Source organism: Scyliorhinus torazame, chromosome 5 (assembly GCF_047496885.1).
Source record: "Scyliorhinus torazame isolate Kashiwa2021f chromosome 5, sScyTor2.1, whole genome shotgun sequence".
NCBI classification, from domain to species: Eukaryota; Metazoa; Chordata; class Chondrichthyes; order Carcharhiniformes; family Scyliorhinidae; genus Scyliorhinus; species Scyliorhinus torazame.
In genome coordinates this window covers 326280546-326301518 of record NC_092711.1, presented here as the reverse complement: position 1 = coordinate 326301518, position 20973 = coordinate 326280546, and the positions used below count along the sequence as shown (strand labels likewise).

At 51.1% G+C, this 20973-nt stretch overlaps 1 protein-coding gene across 2 annotated transcripts in view; it reads left to right on the top strand.

The window, feature by feature from the left end:
- The window catches only part of ints6l (integrator complex subunit 6 like), a 179176-nt gene that overhangs the window by 102157 nt on the left and 56046 nt on the right, over positions 1–20973 (top strand). For both annotated transcript variants that reach the window (XR_011946715.1, XM_072505993.1), the window contains exon 9: positions 6323–6455. Coding sequence is in view for 1 of the 2 variants with exons in the window: in XM_072505993.1 (XP_072362094.1) it covers positions 6323–6455 (133 nt within the window). In the remaining variant the exon portion in view is untranslated. The remainder of the gene's footprint in view (positions 1–6322; positions 6456–20973) is intronic.

The window sequence follows — 20973 nt, the reverse complement described above, 5'->3', positions numbered from 1 at the left end:
AACCTTGGGAGGACCGTCATCTTGACCGACTGCACCCTACCCGCCAGGGGAGAGTGGCAGCATATCCCATCACTTGAAGTTCTCCTCCATCTGCTCCACCAACCGTGTCAAATTGAGCTTGTGCAGGGACCCCAGCTCCTAGCCACCTGGATCCCCAGGTATCGGAAGCTCCTCTTCGCCCTCTTCAGAGGTAGCTCGTCTATCCCCCCTTTACTGGTCCCCCCGCAAGCACCACAAAGAGCTCACTCTTCCCCACGTTGAGCTTATAGCCCCGAGAAGTCCCCGAACTCCCTAAGGATCCGCATGACCTCCGCCGCCCCTCCACTGGGTCTGCAACATATAACAACAGGTCATCAGCATATAACGACACCCGGTGTTCCTCCCACCTCCGGACAATCCCCTCCAGTTCCTGGACTCCCTCAGTGCCATGGCCCTGCGGCTCAATTGCCAGTGCAAAAAACAAGGGGGATAAGGGACACCCCTGCCTCGCACCGCGGTACAACCTAAAGTACTCCGACTTCTGCCGGTTTGTTGCCACACTCGCTACTGGGCCCTATATAACAGCCTGACCCATCCTATGAACCCTTCCCCGAACCCAAACCTCCCAAGCACTTCCCAGAGATACTCCCACTCCACCCGATCAAAGGCCTTCTCCGCGTCCATAGCCACCACTACCTCCACTTCCCCTCCACCGTTGGCATCATGATCACATTTAAGAGCCTCAGCACATTTGTGTTTAACTGCCTGCCCTTCACAAACCCCGTCTGGTCCTCATGGATCACCCCCGGGACACAATCCTCAATCCTCGTGGCCAGGCACCTTCGCCAACAACTTAGTGTCTAAATTGAGGAGCGAAATCGGCCTATATGATCAACATTGCAATGGATCCTTATCCCGCTTGAAAATCAACGCGATCAGCGCCCGGGACATTGTCGGGGGCAAGGTCCCCATCTCCCTTGCCTCATTAAAAGTTCTCACCAGCAACGGGCCCAGCATGCTTTCTGTAAAATTCAACCGGGAACCCGTCCGCTCCCCGGGCCTTCCCCGCCTGCATGCTCCCCAATCCTTTAACCAGCTCCTCCAGCCCAATCGGCGCCCCCAAACCAGCCACCTGCTCCTCCTCCACCCTCGGGAACCTCAGTTGGTCCAAGAATCTCCGCATCCCCTCCCCCCACTCCGGGGGGCTCAGACCTATACAGATCCCTATAGAAGTCCCTAAATACCTTGTTTATTCTCACCGCACCGTATTCCCCCTCTATCTCTAATTCCACCAATCTCCCTCGCTGCCTCCCTCTTACGAAGCTGATGTGCCAGCATCCAGCTCGCCTTTTCCCATACTCGTATACTTCCCCCTGCATTTTCCTCCACTGCGCCTCTGCTTTTCCCGTGGCGTGGTCAATAGATCAAATTCCATTTGGAGGTTTCATCGCTCCCTAATCAGCCTCTCCTTGGGGGGCCTCTGCATAGCTCCTGTCCACGCTTAATATCTCCCCCTCCAATCTCTGCCTCTCCCTCCTCTCTCTTCTCCCTATGGGCCCTAATGGAAGTTAGCTCTCCTCTCAATGCGGGGCGTGATCTGAGATGGCTATAGCCGAATATTCTGTTCCCTCCACTTTCGGGATTAGTGCCCTACTCATTATTAAAAAATCTATCCGGGAATAGGCTTTATGGACGTGGAGAAAAAATAAAATTCTGTGGCCACCTGCCCGGCAAACCTCCACGGATCCACTCCCCCCCCCCCCCCCCCCCATCTGGTCCATAAACCCCCCGAGCACCTTTTCTGCAGCCGGCCTCTTACCCGTCCTGGACTTGGAACGGTCCAGGGCTAGGTCCAGCACCGTGTTGAAGACCCCCCCCCCCAATTATCAAGCTCCCCTGCCTCCAGATCCGGGATCCGACCCAACATATGTCTCATAAATTCGGGGCATATACGTTCACCAGTACCACCCGCGTCCCCTGCAACCTACCACTCACCATCATGTATCGACCTCCATTATCCGCCACAATATTCATTGCCTCAAACGACACCCGCTTCCCCACCAGTCTCGCATCCCCTCTATACTTTGCATCCAGCCCCGAGTGAAAGACCTGCCCTACCCATCCCTTCCTCAGCCTGACCTGATCTGCCACCATCCAAGTGTGTCTCCTGGAGCATGACCACGTCTGCCTTCACTCCGTTTAAGTGCGCGAACACCCGGGCCCTCTTGACCGGCCCATTCAGGCCCCTCACATTCCGTGTTATCAGCCGGATCAGGGGCTACTCGCTGCCCCCCCCCCCGCCGACTAGCCATCCCTTTTTTTAGGCCTGCCACGTGCCCGTGCCTCCCGCACCCTCCAGTCCCCCAGGTGGCGGACCCCCGCACCGACTCCCTCTTCTACCTCCAGCTCCCCTTTGGCCACTACAGCAGCAACCCAGCCATTTTGCTCCCCCCACTCCCGTAAGTCAGCTGACCCCGGCCACTCCATTCCAACTACCCCCCCCCCCCCCCCCCCCCCCCAGTGTGGGAATCCCCCCCACCTCCCCCTGTCATAGAATCACAGAATTTACAGTGCAGAAGGAGGCTATTCGGCCCATCGAGTCTGCACCGGCCCTTGGAAAGAGCACCCTACCTAAGCCCCCACCCTATCCCGCAACCCAGCAACCCCACCCAATCCCTTTGCACACTAAGGGCAATTTAGCATGGCCAATCCACCTAACCGGCACATTTTTGGACTGTGGGAGGTAACCGATCAATGTGCTTGCTATCCTTCTTAAACAAAGCAACAACATTGGCTCCAATCCTCTGGGACCTCTCCTGTAGCCAGTGAGGATGCAAAGATTTCTCAAGGCATCAGCAATTTCCTCTTCTGCCTCCCTCAGTATCCTGGGGTATATCCCATCAGGCCCTAGGGACTTGTCTACCGTAATGTTTTTCAAGACCCCCAATACCACCTTTTTGAGCTCAACATGACCCAAACTATCTACACACCCTTCCCCAGACACCTCCACCAAGTCCTTCTCTTTGGTGAATACTGATGCAAAGTACTCATTTAATACCTCTCCCATTTCTGGCTCCATGCATAGATTCCTTCTCCTGTCCTTGGATGGGCCAACCCTCTCCCTGGCTACCCTCTTCCTCTTTATATATATATATATATATATATATATATATATATAGCCTTGGGATTTTCCTTAATCCTGGTGGCCAATAGCGTTTCGTGAGCACTTTTAGCCCTCCTGACTCCTTGCTTAAGTTTCTTTCCATTTTCCTTGTATTCCACGCTTGCTTTGTGTGTTCCCAGCCTTGACAAATGTTTCCTTTTTCTTTTTGACTTGGCTCACGATATCTCGTTATCCGAGGTTCCCAAATCTTGCCATATTTACCCATCACCACACTCACCTGCTGATCCTGAATACCTATCAACTTACACTTGAAAGCCAACATCTGCCAGATGTTGATTTGCCCACGATTTGCCCTTAGTTTCTCGGGACACGCAGGTTAGGTCATGGGGTTACGTGGCTAGGGCGGGGTGGACTGGATATGGGTAGAGTGCTCATTCCAAGGGCCGGTGCAGACTCAATGGGCCGAAAAGTGTCTCCTGCACTGGGAATTCTGCATGAGATTTGGGTTTACTCATAAATGCCCTCTGAACCCGGGTCCTCGGAGCTGTGAGGCAGTAGTGCTAACCACTGTGCCACCATGCCACCTAATTATTTTAATACAACAGTAAATTATTTGCTTAGCCTTTTTTTGCACTTTATGAAATTACCCACTGATATCTGCTGCGAAGGTATATGCTGTCTGTTTGGGAAAACCAGCAGCTAACACAGCCTATATTAGACACTCCACTGTAATGCCACAAACATGTTTGGCAATTACAAATTGGCAGTTCAATCATTTCAGAAGAATGTGGTAATAAAGCCAGTCAAAGTTATGTTCAGCAATAGGCGGCGGGGGGGGGGGGGGGGGGGGGGGATTGAGAGCAGAAAGGCTTCAATGCAAGGAGTCTGTGTAGTGTCAACTGATGTGTCTGGAGGGCATATTTAAGGAATTGTTGCTAGGAATGGATTGTGAGGGTTAAAGGGGATGTGGGAGCCAGTCGGGTGGGAGGGCGAAGGTCCTGTGATGATGGGAGCAGGGACCCTGAGGGTTGTTGATGGGGATACGGACGTAAAACCGGATTTTGGGGGTCAGCAGGATGAGGGAGGACATGTCTATCGTCATGGAGGTGAGCTCCTTGGGAAGGCAGTGGACGTGGACATTCACCCGCACAGAACTTGGGGTGAAGGGGAGGGTTGTAGAGTGACTGTGGAGATCAAAGGTCACACCAGGACGTGTCAATGGGAGGTGGGAAGGTGAGGGATTCTACTTGAAAAGGTGCACACATCATGCTGCTTGGAGCCTCGTGGGAGTTGGGTCTTTGGGGGTGGGCAGAGCATATGGTCAGTGCTACTGGTCAACTGACCAGCCTATAGCAATGATGATGCTGTGGTGTGCGTGAAGGGCAAAGGCTCCGTGTACGCATGAGGCCTCTTGCACATGTCTCACAAGGGCTCTGACAAAGACCCTTGCCTCTCTGCACATGTTTGATTCCAGCATACATAGACCCAGCCTGGCGATTAGCCTGAAGATGGTGGGCAGGGGATTGGCACACAGGGTGAACGACTACGAATCACATTGAAACGCCGCCAGGCCTCCCAGAAGTGCAAGTGTACTCTATTTACAAAAGTATAAGAACATTCGTAATTATAATGCAACCATGAAACCGCATGTGGAATCATAACTTTTTATTCCTGATCACTTCTTGGTGCTCCCCTGACATCTGCAGCAGTCTGCTGACCAGTTTGTTCTCTAACCTTGGATGATTTTGCCGGCTATCCTTTGGTGACCCGAGGCCTGGAGGACTCCGACTTAGTTTGGCTGTCCTGTTGAGCAACTGCTCCCTCTGCGGTCACAGAGGAAGAAGCTGAAGTGGTCACAGACAAGAGGGATTCCGAAGGGTCAGACACAGTCCTGAAAGGAGGTCCCATGGGACTCCCAACATCTGTTCCTCCTCCCTAAGTGCCCAAGGTCCCCTGCCTGACTGCTTGAGGCAAAGGGGCATGTGAAGGAGATCGAGGTGCCCGTCCCGTCCTTGCATAGCCACAGCAACATCTGACCCATGGCTACAGCGATGCAGTGCAGGTCTGCGCACATATCCAACAGAAACTTGGTGTTCTGCTGGCCCAGATTCTTCATTGCCATCACCATCTCCCCCATGGGGACTTTCCTCCGCACACAGTTGGAACCACGATATCAGAGAGCAGGCGGACGGACTCCTCCGCCTCGCTTGCCACTCAGGTGAGCGCCTCCGCCACCTATGCCTGATGTTCCCCCAACTCTGGCTGGATCTATGGTATCTCATGCAGGGCAAATCCCAGAGGCTTGTCATCTGTCTTGGGTCTCACAGCAGTGCTCCCGAGTGCCAGTGAGCTTGGCTGACCCTGTCTCCTGCATGTATCTGTGTGTTGACTGCCATAATGTGTGGCCTGCCTGAACTAAATCTATTAATCACTGAGGTGTGTGCCTCTGTACGGGTGGGGGGTGTATGTGACGGCTCTGCAGATGCACTTTCTTCCTCTCCCTCCTCAGACCTGTGTGGGTTGGATGTACTGCTGTAAGTGAGAGATAGCGCGGGTGATGGCTAGAGCTGCCTCCAACAATAATTAGCAATCTAGTTACGCATCTAAATTGTGCATTCGACCAGAGACACTTGGCAATTCCAAGTTGTAGAAATACTGACTTTTCGTCTTGAGACTTCCAATGGTTTTTGCAATTTAAAAAAAAAAGGTGTTTTCAGGCAGAAAGGTTGCCAAGCTCTGGCCTCGGTAGCAGCCAAAATACAATGGCTATTTCCTAAATTCATTACAACTGGTGCAATAAATTGCTGTTCTCTGATTCGGCTCTCTATATACTGGGAGAGCGCTGCAGCTGTATCTCATCTGTGAAGTGATACAGCAAGGAGTCCAAAGCGTCAATGGCATAGTTGACAACTTTTCAACTTAATCTGTTGTGCCAAGGTGTTCAATTCTGGAATTGACTGGAACTTGCACAAAAGGGACAGTCCTATTCTGTAATATTTATAGATCCAGGTTGTGTAAAGTATGGGATGATCCAACATCGCGGGAGGCTATTTGGCCCATCATGCCTGTACTGGCTCTTTGGTAGAGCCATGCAAATAATCTCTTTCCCCACAGCTCTGGATTCTTTTTCCCTTCAAGTATTCCCTTCAAAAAACAACCTTGATTTGAAACATATGAAGTACTCTGCTTTACTAATTCATTTTTAAACTTTATCCCTAGGTGTTTGTGAGCAGTAGTGGAAAATACAGTGATTTGGGCCATCCCTTCGGTTACCTTAAGGCGAGCACAACATTAACCTGTGTGAATCTCTTTGTTATGCCTTACAACTACCCGGTGCTGCTGCCACAGCTTGGTATGTTCAACTGTATTGTGAACTTGTCAATGAGTGTGAGGGGAAAGGGTTTCTGACATGATATGAAGGACAGCTAATAAAGCTGCTTCAACAGAAACGTTGAATCAAATATTTAAAAATGTTGCCTGTTTGTTTGGCTGGTAGTTTTATATTGTTATGTAGTCAGTGGAAGTATTCTAATGGGCTGCTTCAAGTACAACTAGCAATTGTGGCGGCTCTCAGATTTTCAATGTTTTCTTCAGGCATGACTGTCACTTGTTTCTTAATGCATCCATGACCTTGCTCCACCCTCATTCTCCTCTTGCATTGCACCCTTCAGACTTCTAGTCTGGTCTTTGTGTATTCCACCTGTCATTCCATCGTTGGTGTTGCTACAGCTACTGAGCGCTACTCTCTGGGGCTTACCACTTGATCCCATCTGCCTCAGTATTTCACTGATGGGGAGGCAATTGGCATAGTGGTATTGTCACTGGACGAGCAATACAGAGACTCCCACCAGGCAGATGGCAAAATTTGTATTCAATAAAAATCTAGAATTAAAGGTCCATAAAAGCATTGTTGATTGTTATAAAAACTCATCTGCTTCACTGATGTCCTTCAGGGAAGGAAATCTGTCATCCTTACCCAGTCTGGCCGACATGTGACTCTGGACTCCCAGCACTGTGGTTGACCCTTAAATGGCCTGTGAATTGACCGAGCAAACAACGGAGTTCAAGCCATTTAGGGCTGGGCAATAAATGCTGGCTCAGCGATGTTCACATCCCATGACTAGATTTTTAAAAACGCTATTTTCTGTGGCTTTTCCTATCATTCTTCAATGTGTATTGGGAATTTAATAATCGCTTATTGTCACAAGTAGGCTTCAATGAAGTTACTGTGAAAAGCCCCTAGTCGCCACATTCTGGCGCCTGTTCGGTGAGGCTGGTACGGGAATTTTGTGTCTTTAGGCACAATATTCATGCGCGTTGTACTGCAGATGTTTTGAGAGTTATTTAACTCGCTGTCTGCCCCTGGTCACCGCCCCGTGCCCACTGTGCCCCTGGCCACTGCCCTGTGCCCCTGGCCACTGCCCCGTGCCCACTGTGCCCCTGGTCACCGCCCCGTGCCCACTGTGCCCCTGGTCACTGCCCTGTGCCCCTGGTCCCCGCCCCGTGCCCACGGTGCCCCTGGTCCCCGCCCCGTGCCCACGGTGCCCCTGGTCCCCGCCCCGTGCCCACGGTGCCCCTGGTCCCCGCCCCGTGCCCACGGTGCCCCTGGTCCCCGCCCCGTGCCCACGGTGCCCCTGGTCCCCGCCCCGTGCCCACGGTGCCCCTGGTCACCGCCCCGTGCCCACGGTGCCCCTGGTCACCGCCCCGTGCCCCTGGTCACCGCCCCGTGCCCCTGGTCACCGCCCCGTGCCCCTGGTCACCGCCCCGTGCCCCTGGTCACCGCCCCGTGCCCACTGTGCCCCTGGTCACCGCCCCGTGCCCACTGTGCCCCTGGTCACCGCCCCGTGCCCACTGTGCCCCTGGTCACCGCCCCGTGCCCACTGTGCCCCTGGTCACCGCCCCGTGCCCACTGTGCCCCTGGTCACCGCCCCGTGCCCACTGTGCCCCTGGTCACCGCCCCGTGCCCACTGTGCCCCTGGTCACCGCCCCGTGCCCACTGTGCCCCTGGTCACCGCCCCGTGCCCACTGTGCCCCTGGTCACCGCCCCGTGCCCACTGTGCCCCTGGTCACCGCCCCGTGCCCACTGTGCCCCTGGTCACCGCCCCGTGCCCACTGTGCCCCTGGTCACCGCCCCGTGCCCACTGTGCCCCTGGTCACCGCCCCGTGCCCACTGTGCCCCTGGTCACCGCCCCGTGCCCACTGTGCCCCGGGTCACCGCCCCGTGCCCCCCGTGCCCCGGGTCACCGCCCCGTGCCCCCCGTGCCCCTGGTCACCGCCCCGTGCCCACTGTGCCCCTGGTCACCGCCCCGTGCCCACTGTGCCCCTGGTCACCGCCCCGTGCCCCCCCGTGCCCCGGGTCACCGCCCCGTGCCCCCCGTGCCCCGGGTCACCGCCCCGTGCCCCGGGTCACCGCCCCGTGCCCCGGGTCACCGCCCCGTGCCCCGGGTCACCGCCCCGTGCCCCCCGTGCCCCGGGTCACCGCCCCGTGCCCCGGGTCACCGCCCCGTGTGCCCCGGGTCACCGCCCCGTGCCCCCCGTGCCCCGGGTCACCGCCCCGTGCCCCCCGTGCCCCGGGTCACCGCCCCGTGCCCCGGGTCACTGCACCGGGTCACCGCCCCGTGCCCCGGGTCACCGCCCCGTGCCCCGGGTCACCGCCCCGTGCCCCGGGTCACCGCCCCGTGCCCCGGGTCACCGCCCCGTGCCCCGGGTCACCGCCCCGTGCCCCCCGTGCCCCGGGTCACCGCCCCGTGCCCCCCGTGCCCCGGGTCACCGCCCCGTGCCCCCCGTGCCCCGGGTCACCGCCCCGTGCCCCCCGTGCCCCGGGTCACCGCCCCGTGCCCCCCGTGCCCCGGGTCACCGCCCCGTGCCCCGGGTCACCGCCCCGTGCCCCCCGTGCCCCGGGTCACCGCCCCGTGCCCCCCGTGCCCCGGGTCACCGCCCCGTGCCCACTGTGCCCCGGGTCACCGCCCCGTGCCCCCCGTGCCCCGGGTCACCGCCCCGTGCCCCCCGTGCCCCGGGTCACCGCCCCGTGCCCCCCGTGCCCCGGGTCACCGCCCCGTGCCCACTGTGTAATTATTTGCAGTCTAGTTACAGGATTTGTAAATAATTTGGCATTCATTTTCTGTCTGAAAGCCTGCATCCAATGGAGTCCTGCAGGGATCAGTGTTGGGGTGCTTGCCTTTTGTGTTTTCTATGAATGATTTAGCTATGAATGTAGGAGGGTTAATCAGTAAGTTTGTGGATAACATGAAAATTGGTGGGGTGGTAAATAGTGAGGAGGATAGCCTTCGATTACAGGAGGATATTGACGGGCTGGTCAGTGGCAAATGGAATTCAATCCAGATAACTGAGGTCATGCAAGGGAATACGTGATAAACAGCAGGACCCTAGGAAGCACCGAGGATCAAAGGGACCCTGGTGTGCATGTAAGACCGTCCCTTCGGTAGCAGAACAGGTGGATATAGTGGTTAAGAAGGCATATGGTATACTTAAGAGCAGGGAGGTTATGCTGGAACTGTAGAAAATGTTGGTTAGGCCACAGCTAGATTATTATGTGCAGTTCTGGAATCCACATTATAATAATGATCTTTATTGTCACAAGTAGGTTTACATTAACACTGCAATGAAGTTACTGTGAAAATCCCCTAGTCGCCACATTCTGACGCCTGTTCGGATATACAGAGGTAGAAGTCAGAATGTCCAATTCACCTAACGGCACGTCTTTCAGGACTTGTGGGAGGAACCCGGAGCAAACCCACACAGACACGGGGAAAACGTGCAGACTCCGCAGAGACAATGCCACAAGCCAGGAATCGAACCCCGGACCCTGGCGCTGTGAAGCAACAATGCTAACCACTGTGCTACCGTGCCGCCCATATTATAGGAGGGGATGTGCTAGCACTGGAAAGGGTGCAGAGGAGATTTACCAGGATGTTGCCTGGGCTGGAGAGTTTTAGCTATGAAGAGAGATTGGATAGATTGGGGTTGCTTTCCTTGGAGGAGACTCGGGGGCTGGTTTAGCACAGTGGGCTAAATCGCTGGCTTGTAATGCAGAACACAGCCAGCAGCGCGGGTTCAATTCCTGTACCAGCCTCCCCGAACAGGTGCCGGAATGTGGCGACTAGGGTTTTTTTCACAGTAACTTCATTGAAGCCTACTTGTAACAATAAGTGATTATTATTATTATTGCAGGGGACATGATTGAGATGTATAAAACAATGAGGGGCATAGATGGAGTAGACAGGAATAGACTTTTTCCCCTTAAACTTCTCCCCTTTGTGGAGGGACCAATGAACAGGGGGCACTGCCCTCGGTAGAAGGCTGCAAAGGCTTTGTTGATTTTTTTCTGGTGCAGCGATTAACTTGCTGCTTCTATCTTTAACCTGAGCTATTTGACTCGTGGCTGCCTGATTTCAGCCGGTGAGCCAGCAGGCTGGCTTTGTCTCTATGCTCATAAAAGGTCCCCTGTATCTGGTGGAGCTGGTTGGCTACTTTTCTGGTGGAGAGCAGGTCGAAGTCCAATTGAAACTTTCCCCTCACTGCCAGCAGTTCCACGGTTGGGGCCATGGAATACCACTGGTCCCCCTCCAGCATGGAGTTGGCCAGCTGTTCCCTGGCTGCCCTCTCCTCCTGTCTTTGTGCACCTTGAATGTGATAATTTCCCCCCTTATCACCACCATCAGTGCCTCCCAGAGTGTGTGGGGAAGACTCAAACTTATCTTAACACTGAGAGTGGTGGTTATAAACCTCAACTTCCAACGGAGAATCAGCTGCACATGTGCAGATTGCTGTTGTCACGTTCTTTGGGGCCTGCCTTCCTATTCAAGAAGAAAAATGGTGAAAATGCTGGGTCAAGTGGCTGGGAGCAAAGCACCATGGAAGACAAGAGATCCAGAGAGGGGGCAATTCCACAGGGAGAGGTCCCAAAAGAAGAGTATCAGAGATGAACAAGAAATGGTCCCAGTTTAATTAAAAAGAGAGGAACAGAAAAACCTGCTCTCAACAGGGAAAAGGGCTGTGGAGAACAGACTTTAATTGAAGAGGGCAGACGAACGTTAGTGGTTCCGGGCTGTTGGAACACAGGGTACTCCTTTAGAGCAGTAGTATTCAGATTGGCACAGCCGAATAGCTGAAGTTGCGTTTACGATGTGCATGTTCAGGAGTTCAGGCAGTCACGACATTGAAAACGTGGAGACAATTTCAGCAGCACTTTAAATTAAGAGCGGTGTTGAAGATGGCGCCGATTTGTGCGAACCATATGTTCAAGCCGGCAAGATTAGATGCCAGGCTCTGAGGAAATGGGGATGGAAGGAATGAGGGGTTTGTTTCTGGAGGGGCATTTCACAAGTTTTGAGGATCTGTCAGAGAAGTGTGGGCTCCCGCAGTCAGAAACCTTCAGCTATCTGCACATTTGTGACTTTGTCAGCAAAATCTGCCCATCATGCGCAGCAGTGCAGCCATCACCAGTGCTGGAAAGGGTCCTGTCGCTCACTGGGGCGGAGGAGGGAAGTACTTTGGGAATTTACGGGTGGCTCCTGGCAGGGGGTTGATCATTCCTAGAAGGGGTAAGAGGTGAGAGGAGGAGTTTGGGGCGGGGGGAATGCCACATCTTTGTGCTCGAGACTTGGGCTTGTACAACTGAAGGTGGTACACTGGGCCCATTTAACAAGGTCTAGGTTGAGTCGGCTGTTTGAGGGAGTGGGGAATACATGTGAGCGCTGTGGGAGGGGCCCGGCCAACCATGTACATATGTTCTGGGCATGTCCTAAGCTTGTGAGATTTTGGGTCTCCTCCTTCGGCACCATGTCAGCGATTCTACAAATTGAACTGGAGCCCAGTCCCTTCGGGGCCATATTCGGGGTGTCAGACCTGCCGGATCTGCAGGCGGGATCGGATTTCCTAGCCTTTGCCTCACTGATTGCTCGCAGACAGGTTCCGTTCGAGTAGAGGTCAGATTCTCCACCTAGTGCCTCAGTGTGGATAAGTGATCTTATGGAGTTTTTATACCTTGAGAAAATTAAGTACGCCATGAGGAGTGCAATTGAGGGGCTCTACAAAAGATGGCAGCTGTTCATTTTGTCCTTTAAAGAGCTACTCACCGTCAGCTGTTAGGATTTTTGGGGTGTGTGGGTGCTATCATTTTCTGTCTGTGTTTCTGTTTTATCATTTTGTATTTATCAAAAAATGTTCCATAAAATTATTTTTAAAAAACAAATTCCAAGGTAAAGACTGGAATCCCTGTGACAGAGCAGCCCTGTCCTGAGCCTCGGCCACCGCAGATTGCCCCTGGCTTTGGAGGGGCATTTCACAGGTTTTGAGGATCTGTCAGAGAAGTGTGGGCTCTCGCAGTCAGAAACCCCCAGAGAGGGACAGAGTTTCAGTGAGATTGTTGATTCAGTGCTTACTGCCGTTTTGAGTTATTGATAAATCTGTGGACTCTGTCCTTGTTGCACCTGTCATTTATTGTGTTGCGAGATATATTTGCCCACAGTTTTCCTTGTACCTCAGCCCCCACACCCACCGCCACACTTCCTCCAATACCACCACATCCCTCCCATGCACTTTCCACACCCAACCACAAGTGGAGAGCAAGAGGACACGGACAGCGACGGGAGCCCTCGACCTGCATCCCATGACACCCCGGAACTCTAGTCCGGGGAAGATAACGACCTTCCTTCACAGCTGTCCCCCAACACCCTCCACCATCCCAGAGACACTCACATCGGTTGAGCACTTTACTGAAGAGGCTCCTGGGACACACTCTGGTGCTCACCACACAGGTGGAGAAAGGGGCACCCGAGGGGGTGGACGGTAGGACGGCAGGCCGACCCAAGGAACTAACTGCTGTCCAAATGGGTCTCGGACACCTGGAACAGACAGTCCCATTGATTATGGAGATGCAGTCGCAGAGCCAGGGACTACATGAGGGGATGTCGGTGAGCATCCAGTACCTGCAGGCGCAGGTGGACGAGTCCAACCGTGTGCAGGAGCAGGAGGTGGTGCCTACCATCCATGCCACCCCAGCCAACACCAAACAGTGTCCGCGGTGGAGGCCTTGGGTGTCCAAGGTTTCGGCCATGGGTCAGGATGTCCAAAGCCTGGGGCAATCTGCGGTGGCCAAGGCCCAGGACAGGGCTGCCCTGTCACAAGCAGCCATGTACCACTTGGACATTGCAGTGGCGCTCTAGAGCTTGGCCCAGTCACAGCGAGTCATGGCTGAGGGCCTCGGCGGCATTGCCGGGATTTGCTGGACATGGCACTGAGGGAGGTGGCCCTGTCCGAGAGGGAGATGACGCAGTCACTGGCTGATGTGGCGCAGACCCTGAAGGTGGCACAGCCGCAGCGTGATGTGGCGCAGACCCAGAAGGTGGTGGCACAGTCACTGGGTGTTGCGCAGTTCCATGGGAGGTAGTTCACTCCCTGGTCTCCATGGCCGCGATCATGGAGACCCTGGTCGGCGCAGGTCACAAGGCGAGAATCACAGCAGGCCGTCTCCACTCCTCATGTTGATATACTGCCTGGGGATCCACCTAGACATAGCGTTAAGGCTTGTAAGATAGACACCAGTTGGGTTGGCATGGATGCAGCGCATAAGCTAGTGTTAGGGGCTCGGGCTCTAACCTGTTTGTGCGTCTATATACATGTATGTATGTGTGTATATATATCCAACCTGCCTCGGTGCTCTGTAAGAAGGATGTGAGGGATGGGTTGGACTGGCTGCAGAGGAGGCACTGGGGGGGGTTGCTTGGGCCATGGACCCAAGTACAACCAGCGTTCACTGCTCCTGTGCCCCATTCCCCACCCACGCCACCCCAGGGGTTCGGTGGGACCGTGTGCAAATTCTCCGTGCCTGCGTGGGTCCCCCCACCCCCTCCCCACAACAACAACAAAAATGTGCTCGGTAGGTGAATTGGCCATGCTACATTGCCCCTTAGATGGGGAAAAAAATAATTAGTTACTCTAAACTTTAAAAAAAAAAAAACAATTAAACAAAAAAAACAAAAAATGTTGATGCATTTGCTGGCTGGGCATATAGGGCCCCCGTCAGTTTACTTGTGACAATAAAGATTATTATTATTATTAATAAGTAGGCATACATTAACAATGCAATGAAGTTACTGTGAAAATCCCATAGGCGCCACGTTCCGGCGCCTGTTTGGATACACCGAAGGAGAATTCAGAATGTTCAACCCAGCCAACAAGCCCACCCTTCAGGACTTGTGGAAAGAAATCGGGGCACCCGGAGGAAACCCACGCAGACACTGGGAGAACGTGCAGACTCCGCACAGATAGTGACCCAAGCAGGAATTGAACCTGGGACCCTGGTGCTGTAAAGCAACCGTGCCCATGCAGCACAGTGCCGCAGAGGGTTAGCCCTGCAGCCTCACGGCGCCGAGGTCCCAGGTTCGATCCCGGCTCTGAGTCACTGTCTGTGTGGAGTTTGGACATTCTCCCCGTGTTTGCGTGGGTTTTGCCCCCACAACCCAAAGATGTGCAGGGTAGGTGGATTGGCCACGCTCAATTGCCCCTTAATTAGAAAAAATGAATTGGGTACTCTAAATTTTTTTAAAAACAGTGGCTGTGTGGGCTTAAGTAGGGTGCTCTTTCCAAGGGCCAGTGCAGTCTCGATTGGCCGAATGGCCTCTTTCTGCAATTCTTCAGCCACGACTGCACTGGATAACCTGTTGCCCAGGAACCAACCCCCCAATACTTGTGACAATAAAGATTATTTTATATTCCATTAATGAGAAAGTAAATTCCAAAGAGAGGGGACACCACCTGTGGCCAATATAAAAAAAATAAAGATCGTATCAAACTTGAAGAAAATGCCGATACTTGCACAAACATGGGTGGCACAAACCAGAGTGGACAGAATACTAAAAAAAGCAAAGAAAGACAGAAAGCTTAATAAGGAAGGAAGAAGTAGAGTACAAGAGAAAACTTGCTCGAAATATAAAGACAGATATTTTTATTTTTTAAAAAACGTTTAGAAAGCGAGTGTTGGTCCTACAGGAAGTGAGTCTGAAGAATTAACAATGGGAAATAAGGAGATGGCTGAAGATTTTCTGCATCTTCCGTCATCATAGAGGATACAAGTAACGTCCTAGAAATAGTATAGATCAGGAAATGGAAGGGAGGGAGGAACTCTGGGTGGGGGGTAGAAATTACAATCACCAGAAAAGTAGTGCCGAGAAAATTGTTGCAGCTGTGGGCTGGAAGTTCCCGGGTCCTGATGGACTTCATCGTAGGGTCTTAAAAGACGTGAGGGCAGCACGTGGCTTAGTGGTTAGCACTGGGACTACAGCACTGAGGATCTGGGTTTGAATCCCGGCCCTGGGTCACTGTCCGTGTGGAGTTTGCACATTCTCCCCGTGTCTGTGTGGGTTTCACCCCCACAACCCAGAAATGTGCAGGGTAGGTGGATTGGCCATGCTAAATTGCCCCTTAATTGGAAAAAAAATAATTGGGTACTGTAAATTTAGATTTAAAAAAAAAAAAGACGTGGCGAATGGGAAAGTTTAATGCATTTATTTTAATTTTCCGTTCGGTGAAGATCCCCTTGGAGTGGAAAAAGCAAATGGAACTCTTTTATTCTAAAAGGGAGGGAGACTGAAAGCAAGAAAGTATAGGCCTATTACCTTTACATCTGTCATAGGGAAAATATTACAAGCTATTAATGAAGACGTTATAGAATCACAGAATACTACAATGCAGAAGAGGCCCTTCAGCCCATCGAGTCTGCACCGACGCATGAAAGTTCCTGACCTGCCCATCTAATCCCACTTGCCAGCACTTGGCCCATTGCCTTGAATGGTACGACGTGCCAAGTGCTCATCCAGGTACTTTTTAAGGATGTGAGGCATCCTGCCTCTACCACCTTCCCAGGCAGCGCATTCCAGACCCTCACCACCCTCTGGGTAAAAAGGTTCCCCCTCAAATCCCCCTAAACCTCCCACCCTTCACTTTGAATTTGTGCCCCACGTATCTGACCCTTTAGCTAAGGGCAACAGCTGCTCCCTTTCCACCCTGTCCACGATCCTTATAACTTTGAAAAAGTCAGGGTAATCAAGCAGTCAAAATGATTTTGTGAAAGGGAAATAATGTTTAACCAATTTATTGAAATTCTTTGAAGAAGTAACATGTGCTGTGCGTAAAGGATAACTGGTGGATGTACTGTATTTTGATTTCCAGAAGGCAATTGATAAGGTGCCACATCAAAGCTTATTGTGAAAAATAAAAGCTCATGGTATAGGGACATAACATTGACATAGATAGAAGATTGGCTAGTTAACAGGAAACAAAGGGTAGGCATAAATGAGTCTTTTTCTGGTTGGCAAGATGTAAAGAGAGGTAGCCACAGGGGATCAGTGCTAGGCCTAAACATTTTGCAATTTATATCAATGACTTATCTTTGTTTCATCAGCAACTTTAGTCCCTTCATCCAAGATAGGTAGGATAGTAAAATCTCCTGTGGCCATTTCCCTGAATATAGAGGTCCCACTTTGGATACTGTTGAGGGGAATGACCTCGGGGGAAAGCAGCAACAGCCAAATTCGTTGCACCACGGTTGGTTCTGCTGCAACGGGAGGAGTAAAAAGTGTGGGAATACAATAGTTATAGGGGATTGGATTGTAAGGGGAATAGACTGGAGCAAACGAGACTACAGGGTGGTACGTTGCTTCCCCGGTGCTAGGGTCAAGGATGACTGAGTGGTTACAGGGCATTCTGGATGGGGAGTGTGATACACATCGGTTCAAAGAAGATGGATTTAAAAAAGGGATAAGGTCCTAAAAGCAGAATATAGGGAGTTAGCAAAAAAGTTAAGAAGTCGGACCTCGAAGGATTACTACCAGTGCCACGTGCTAGTCAAGAGTAGAAATAGGACGTTTCAGATGAATATGTAGCTGAAGAGATGGTGTGAGGTGGAGGAAGGGTTTCAGATTCCTGGGGCGTTGGGACTGGTTCTGGGGGAATTTGAGACCTGTGCAAACTGGATGGGTTGCACCTGGGCAGGACCAGACTCATATCCTTGCTGGAGGGATGGGGTGGAGAGGTTGGAAACCAAGGGCCAGTATCACACTGTAAAGAAAATAGGAGGGACGGGACAAGGAGCGCTAAAAGGACTAACCTTAAGGTTTTGTACCTGTATGCGGAGCATTCAAAATAAAATGGACTAATTAGTGGCCCAGATAGATGTAAAGGGGTGTGATATATTTGGGATTACGGAGACGTGACTCCAAGGTGACCAAGGATGGCAACTAAACATTGGGGTTTATTCAGTTTTTAGGAAGGACAGACAGAAAGGGAAAAGTGGTGGAGTTGCATTGTTGATTTAAGAAAATATTGAGCAAAGACAGACGATGTGGAATCTGTATGGATGGAGTTAAGAAACATCAAGGGGCAAAAAACATTTGTAGGGTTGGTATACAGACCACCAAACTGCAGTGGTAATGTTGGGAATAGCATTAGGCAGGAAATTAGAGATGCATGTGATAAAGGAACATCTGTGATTGTGGGTGACTTTAATCTACATATCGATTGGGTAACTCAAATTAGTCACAATGCAATAGAGGAGGAATTTCTGTAGTGTGTACGGGACTAATACATTGAGGAACCAACAAGGGAACAGTCTATCCTGGACTGGGTGTTGTGCAATGAGGAAGGATTAGTTGGCAATCTAGTTGTGAGAGAACCCATGGGGATGAGTGACCATATTATTAACACATTTTTTTAATCAAGGTGGATAGTGAGGTAGTTGATTCTGAGACCAGCATCCTGAACCGCAAAAAACGTAAATGTGATGGTATGTGGCATGAGTTTGCTATGACAGACTGGGAAACATTACTGAAAGGAAGGACAGTGGACAGGCAATGGCAGGAATTTTAGGAATGAATAGGTGAACTACAAAATTTGTTTATTCCTTTGTGGCGCAAGAGTAGAAAGGGAACCATGGCTTACAAGGGAAACTAATGATAGTATTATATACTGAAAGTGGCATACAAATTAGCAAGAAAAAGCAACAGACCTGAGGATTGGGAACGTTAAAAATTCAGCAAAGGCAGACCAAGGGTTTGATTAAGGAGAAAATACAATTTGAAAGTAATCTAGTGGGGAACATAAAAATTGACTGTATAAGTTTCTACAGGTATGTAAAGAGAAAAAGATTGATATAAACTAATGTAGGCCCCTTACAGTCAGAAACGGGGGAATTCATAACTGGGAACAGGCTGAGTAACTAAATTTGTACTTTGCTTCTGTCGTCACAAAGGAAGGCATGAATATTGTTTTAGTGAGGAGCTGCAGGAAATTAGTATTAGTAGAGAAATTGTTTCAGGGAAATTAACGGGATTGAAGGCGGATAAATCTCCAGGGCCTGATAATCTTCAGCCAGAGTTCTTAAGGATGTGACCCTAGAAATAATAGATTTATTGCTGGTCATTTTCCAAAATTCTTTGGTCTCTGGAATGGTTCCTCCAGATTAGAGGGTAGCGAATGTAACCCCGCTATTCAAAAAGGGAAGTAGAGAGAAAACATACCTAGTAGAGTTGACCAGAGAGAACTGGTGGATGTGATTTATTTAGACTTTCAGGTTTTCGACAAGGTCTCATATAGCAGGTTACTGTGTAAAGTTAAAGCGCATGGGATTGTGGGTAGTGTCTTGAGATGAATAGAAAGTTGGTTAGCAGACGGGAAGCAAAAAGTTGGAACAAATGGGTCTTTTCTGATTCGCAGGCAGTGACTAGTGGGGTACGGCAGGGATCTGTGCAAGGGCTCCAACTGTTCACATATATTATATAAGGGTAGGTCATACCTCACAAACCTTATTGAGTTCTTTGAGAAGGTGACTGAACAGGTAGACGAGGGTAGAGCAGTTGATGTGTATATGGATTTCAGCAAAGCGTTTGATAAGGTTCCCCACGGTAGGCTATTGCAAAAAATACGGAGGCTGGGGATTGAGGGTGATTTAGAGATGTGGATCAGAAATTGGCTAGCTGAAAGAAGACAGAGGGTGGTGGTTGATGGGAAATGTTCAGAATGGAGTACAGTCACAAGTGGAGTACCACAAGGATCTGTTCTGGGGCCGTTGCTGTTTGTCATTTTTATCAATGACCTAGAGGAAGGCGCAGAAGGGTGGGTGAGTAAATTTGCAGACGATACTAAAGTCGGTGGTGTTGTCGATAGTGTGGAAGGATGTAGCAGGTTACAGAGGGATATAGATAAGCTGCAGAGCTGGGCTGAGAGGTGGCAAATGGAGTTTAATGTAGAGAAGTGTGAGGTGATTCACTTTGGAAGGAATAACAGGAATGCGGAATATTTGGCTAATGGTAAAGTTCTTGAAAGTGTGGATGAGCAGAGGGATCTAGGTGTCCATGTACATAGATCCCTGAAAGTTGCCACCCAGGTTGATAGGGTTGTGAAGAAGGCCTATGGAGTGTTGGCCTTTATTGGTAGAGGGATCGAGTTCCGGAGTCAGGAGGTCATGTTGCAGCTGTACAGAACTCTGGTACGGCCACATTTGGAGTATTGCGTACAGTTCTGGTCACCGCATTATAGGATGGACGTGGAGGCTTTGGAGCGGGTGCAGAGGAGATTTACCAGGATGTTGCCTGGTATGGAGGGAAGATCTTATGAGGAAAGGCTGATGGACTTGAGGTTGTTTTCGTTGGAGAGAAGAAGGTTAAGAGGAGACTTAATAGAGGCATACAAAATGATCAGGGGGTTGGATAGGGTGGACAGTGAGAGCCTTCTCCCGCGGATGGATATGGCTGGCACGAGGGGACATAACTTTAAACTGAGGGGTAATAGATATAGGACAGAGGTCAGAGGTAGGTTCTTTAAGCAAAGAGTAGTGAGGCCGTGGAATGCCCTACCTGCTACAGTAGTGAACTCGCCAACATTGAGGGCATTTAAAAGTTTATTGGATAAACATATGGATGATAATGGTATAGTGTAGGTTAGATGGCTTTTGTTTCGGTGCAACATCGTGGGCCGAAGGGCCTGTACTGCGCTGTATTGTTCTATGTTCTATATTACTGATTTGGACGAGAGAACTAAATGTATTATCTCCAAATTTGCAGATGATACAAAGTTGGTTGGCAGGGTGAGCTGTGAGGAGGATGCAGAGATGCTTCAGCGGGATTTGGACAGGCTGAGTGAGTGGGCATATGTGTGGCAGATGCAGTATAATGTGGATAAATGTGAGGTTATCCGATTCGGTAGCAAAAATAGGAAGGCAGATTATTATTTGAATGGGTGTAAATTGAGAGAGGCGGATACTCAGCAAGACCTTGGTGTCCTCGTGCATCAGTCGCTGAAAGTCAGCGCGCAGGTACAGCAGGCAGGAAAGAAGGCAAATTGTATGTTGGCCTTCATGGCGAGAGGATTGGAGTATAGGAATAGGGATCTTTTACTGCAATTCTCTAGGGCATTGGTTTGGCCACTTGGAGTAGTGTGGGCAGTTTTAGTGTCCTTATCTGAGGAAGGATGTTCTTGCTATGGAGGGAGTGCAGCGAAGGTTTACCAACCTGATTCCTGGGATGGTGGGACTGTCATATGAGGAGAGATTGACTAGGTTGGGATTGTTCTCGCTGGAGTTCAGACGGATGAGGGGGGATCTCATAGAGACTTATAAAATTCTAACCGGGCTGGACAGGGTAGATGCAGGAAGGATGTTACCAATGGTGGGTTTGTCCAGAATTCGAGGTAGACCATTTCGGACAGAGATGAGACATTTCTTCACCCAAAGAGTGGTGAGCCTGTGGAATTCATTACCATTCATTTACCATGATGCTAAAACATTGAATATATTCAAGAGGCGGCTGGATATAGCACTTGGGGAGAATGGGATCAAAGGCTATGGGGAGAAAGCA